The sequence below is a fragment of the Poecilia reticulata genome, linkage group LG2 (assembly GCF_000633615.1).
Source record: "Poecilia reticulata strain Guanapo linkage group LG2, Guppy_female_1.0+MT, whole genome shotgun sequence".
Taxonomy (NCBI): domain Eukaryota; kingdom Metazoa; phylum Chordata; class Actinopteri; order Cyprinodontiformes; family Poeciliidae; genus Poecilia; species Poecilia reticulata.
Genome location: NC_024332.1, coordinates 14,469,571 through 14,472,652, shown reverse-complemented (window position 1 = coordinate 14,472,652; position 3,082 = coordinate 14,469,571). Strand labels below are relative to the sequence as shown.

General features: G+C 42.1%; 1 protein-coding gene across 1 annotated transcript in view; it reads right to left on the bottom strand.

Moving 5' to 3' along the window:
• Positions 1-1,473: 1,473 nt before the first annotated feature.
• Positions 1,474-3,082, bottom strand: part of olig2 (oligodendrocyte lineage transcription factor 2) — a 2,184-nt gene continuing 575 nt past the window's right edge. The window contains exon 2 of the mRNA XM_008432608.2: positions 1,474-2,995. Within this exon, the coding sequence (XP_008430830.1) occupies positions 2,152-2,973 (822 nt within the window). The 5' untranslated portion in view covers positions 2,974-2,995 and the 3' untranslated portion in view covers positions 1,474-2,151. The remainder of the gene's footprint in view (positions 2,996-3,082) is intronic.

Here is a 3,082-nt window from a genome sequence, read left to right as displayed (position 1 = left end):
ATATATATAATAAAAAAACACAGAGTAAGAGTTTGCCTAAACCAAATGTCTCTATCTGATTTGTTAACCACCTTGAGCATCAAATATATTTTTACTTTACATTTTGTAAGAAAACACAAAAATGTTTCACTTAAAGCATAAGAAGAGTTAAAACATTAAAATCTTGGCTAATGCCACAGGAGAAACATGATAAATACTAAAACAATTGTCTGACTCCCTTCTGGTTATAATGCCTGCTGGCTCACAGACTGTTGCACAAAGCAAAGCCACCTTAAATGTCATCTGGAGAACGTTTCTTTTTTTTAATGATATAAAACTCAAAAGTTAGATGAGCTAGACGTGTAAACAAACTGCCGATTAGGTCTAATTCACACCTTCTGTTTAGTTTAAGGCTGCCGTCGTCTGCTCTCATTTTTAAAAGCAGAGTTGTTGAAATCAGACATATGAAAAATGGAAGTCGTTTCTCAACTTGCTCCTTTTGCTTTCGCAGACTTTACTCCTCGCCTGTGCTTGTTGCGTCTCACCGAAACGACCTCTCTCCCTCTCTCCCTCTCTCAAACGTCCTACAAAAAACCGTGAAGGACTTTGAATAATTCAATTCCAATAATGAGACGAATAAACAAATCCATGCATGAATATTCAGGGATCGAGTTCGTATCATTCCAGCTTCAAAAGCTTTTGGAAAATATTGCTACAGCATGCACAATCTGCTCTGCAGCTGCTTGATTTTCCTAAAGTCTAAACGGCTTTTGTTTATTACTGGCCTGTCTGTGCCAACAGAAGCATTCTGTGCCTTTGTAATTTGTTAGGAGGACGACTCTGGGTGCTGCTTTCACATTCTTAGGAAACAAATAATAATAATAAAAAAAGAAACTGGTTTCCTTTTGAGGGTTTTGCTTGTTGGTGTGAGGCTTTTGTATCAGGAAAGTTATTTTGTTCTTAGTATTGAAATGTCTACATCACAAGTTCTGAACAAGTTTACTTCATCAGGATCTTAAACAAAAATACCCACCTTTGGCTAATATGGAGCCAAAGAGTTTATTTACCAATGACAATTGCATAGTAATAAAGAAAACAATATATTTCCATATATTAACGTAATACAGGAGTATTCATTTTTTTGTCATATTCTAATTCAAACTTTAAAACAGTTCTTCACTTTTTTTTAATAAATAATAATAAAGTTAACTACAAATGTTTTTATTAGTTTTCCTAAGTCAGTTATTTTTTTCGTTTTTATTTATCTTTTAAGAAACAGTCAATTTGACTCTAAATTACCTATTGACTTGATAAGATTAGTTTTTTGACTCCACATGTTTTGACATGTAAAAATGTCCCATATTGATTTTTTTTTTTCAGATTATTATTGACATAGAAATAATATAGGAAATACAATGCGAAAGCAAAAGAAAGCACTAAAATACAACAGTAATAAATGGGGGAAAAAAGGACAAAAATCACCAAGACTTTAAAGATTTTTCATTTATTTATTTATTAATTGTCTTTTCTTTTTTTTAACATTTCAAAACCCCAACGGAACAAGAGAGTCATTTGAAATTTCCACCCAAATAAGTAAATAAATATTTCCATTTATTCTTTTTTGTTTTACATTTAAAAAAATAAACAAGTGGTCACTGATTAAGTCGGGCAGTGGAGAGAAAAGCGTTGAACAAAGACAGAAAAAAAATGAATGAAGCAGGTGCAACATGTAAGGAACAGACAAGGGAATCTTCCCGCACTAACAAGACTCTAATATATAATATCTGCAGCTATTTAAAGACAATAATCCATCTACATATTTACACTTACAAACTGGGACTTGTTGCTTTTAACTTGGGATTTTAGTTTTTTCTTCTGGATGGAAGAATATCTAAAAAAGAAAAGAAAGAAAAGAAAACTGGGCCCTAGAGGTTTTGTTGTGCTGCAGGAGCTCTGTGCATAACTATCCGTCACATTTGAGATTAATTACAATAAAATACTAAGTTAGTTGCAAAATCTGCAAATCCCGAGGAGGAAAAAAAAATCAATGCATTGGTTCGAGGTCTCAGTAATGCAGAGGATTCAGCAACAGAGATAAATAAAATGTGTGTAGATGGGGGAACAAAGTCTGTACAACCCCATTTGGAAAAAAAAGTTCAGCTGAGTTCAGAGTCACTTGGAGTCGCTTGCCAGCCTCGGCATGGTCACAGAGCTCATGCTGGACACATGCGGAGGCGGGACTTGGCACATGCTGCACGGACAGGGCATCCCGGTGCCGACGCCCCAGTGCTGGAAGCTGCTGCCCAGGGGTCCCGCGCCTGCGGTGGGCGCTTTCAGGAGTCCGTGATGGGGTCTGACCGACGTGACGGCGGAAATCCCGGGAGCGGAGAGGGAGGCGGTGGAGACGGCGGGCGGGGGGAGGAGCGGGTGGTGCACCGCCGGGTGCGAAGCGTGGGAAGCCGCCGGGTGTCCCGGCACAGGCCCCGCGTGAGTCATAGTCCCACAGGTCGACGGGTGGAAGCCGCCGTGGTGCCCGCTGCTGCCGTAGATCTCACTAACCAGCCGCTTCATCTCTTCCAGGGAGTTGCTCAGCATCAGGATGTAGTTTCTCGCCAAGAGCAGGGTGGCGATTTTGGAGAGCTTGCGCACCGACGGTCCGTGCGCGTAGGGCATAACCTCCCGCAGCCCGTCCATGGCCACGTTAAGGTCGTGCATCCGTTTCCTCTCACGGCTGTTGATCTTCAAGCGGATGGCCTGGAGCTCGTTCTCCGACAGCAGCTTGCGGTCCTTCTTGGACGCCATGCGCAGCGCCAGCGCCTCCTCGTCGGCGGCGGAGAGGCCGCGCAGACCGGGGATCTCCGACGGGGAGTCGCTCTGCGTGGAGGACACGGCGCCCGAGAAGCCGTGCACGGACTTCTTCAGGGTGGACATGAAGATGTCGTCCACCTCCGGGGAGGACGGTCTGCTTGACACTCGGCTTGTGTCTGAGTCCATGGTCCAGGTCCTGCGCGATGCTCTGCGAACAGAGAAACTTTTCAGTAACTGAGTAACTGGACTCCAAAACGGAGTGTGTTGTTACAGATTCTATTTCCATATATATATA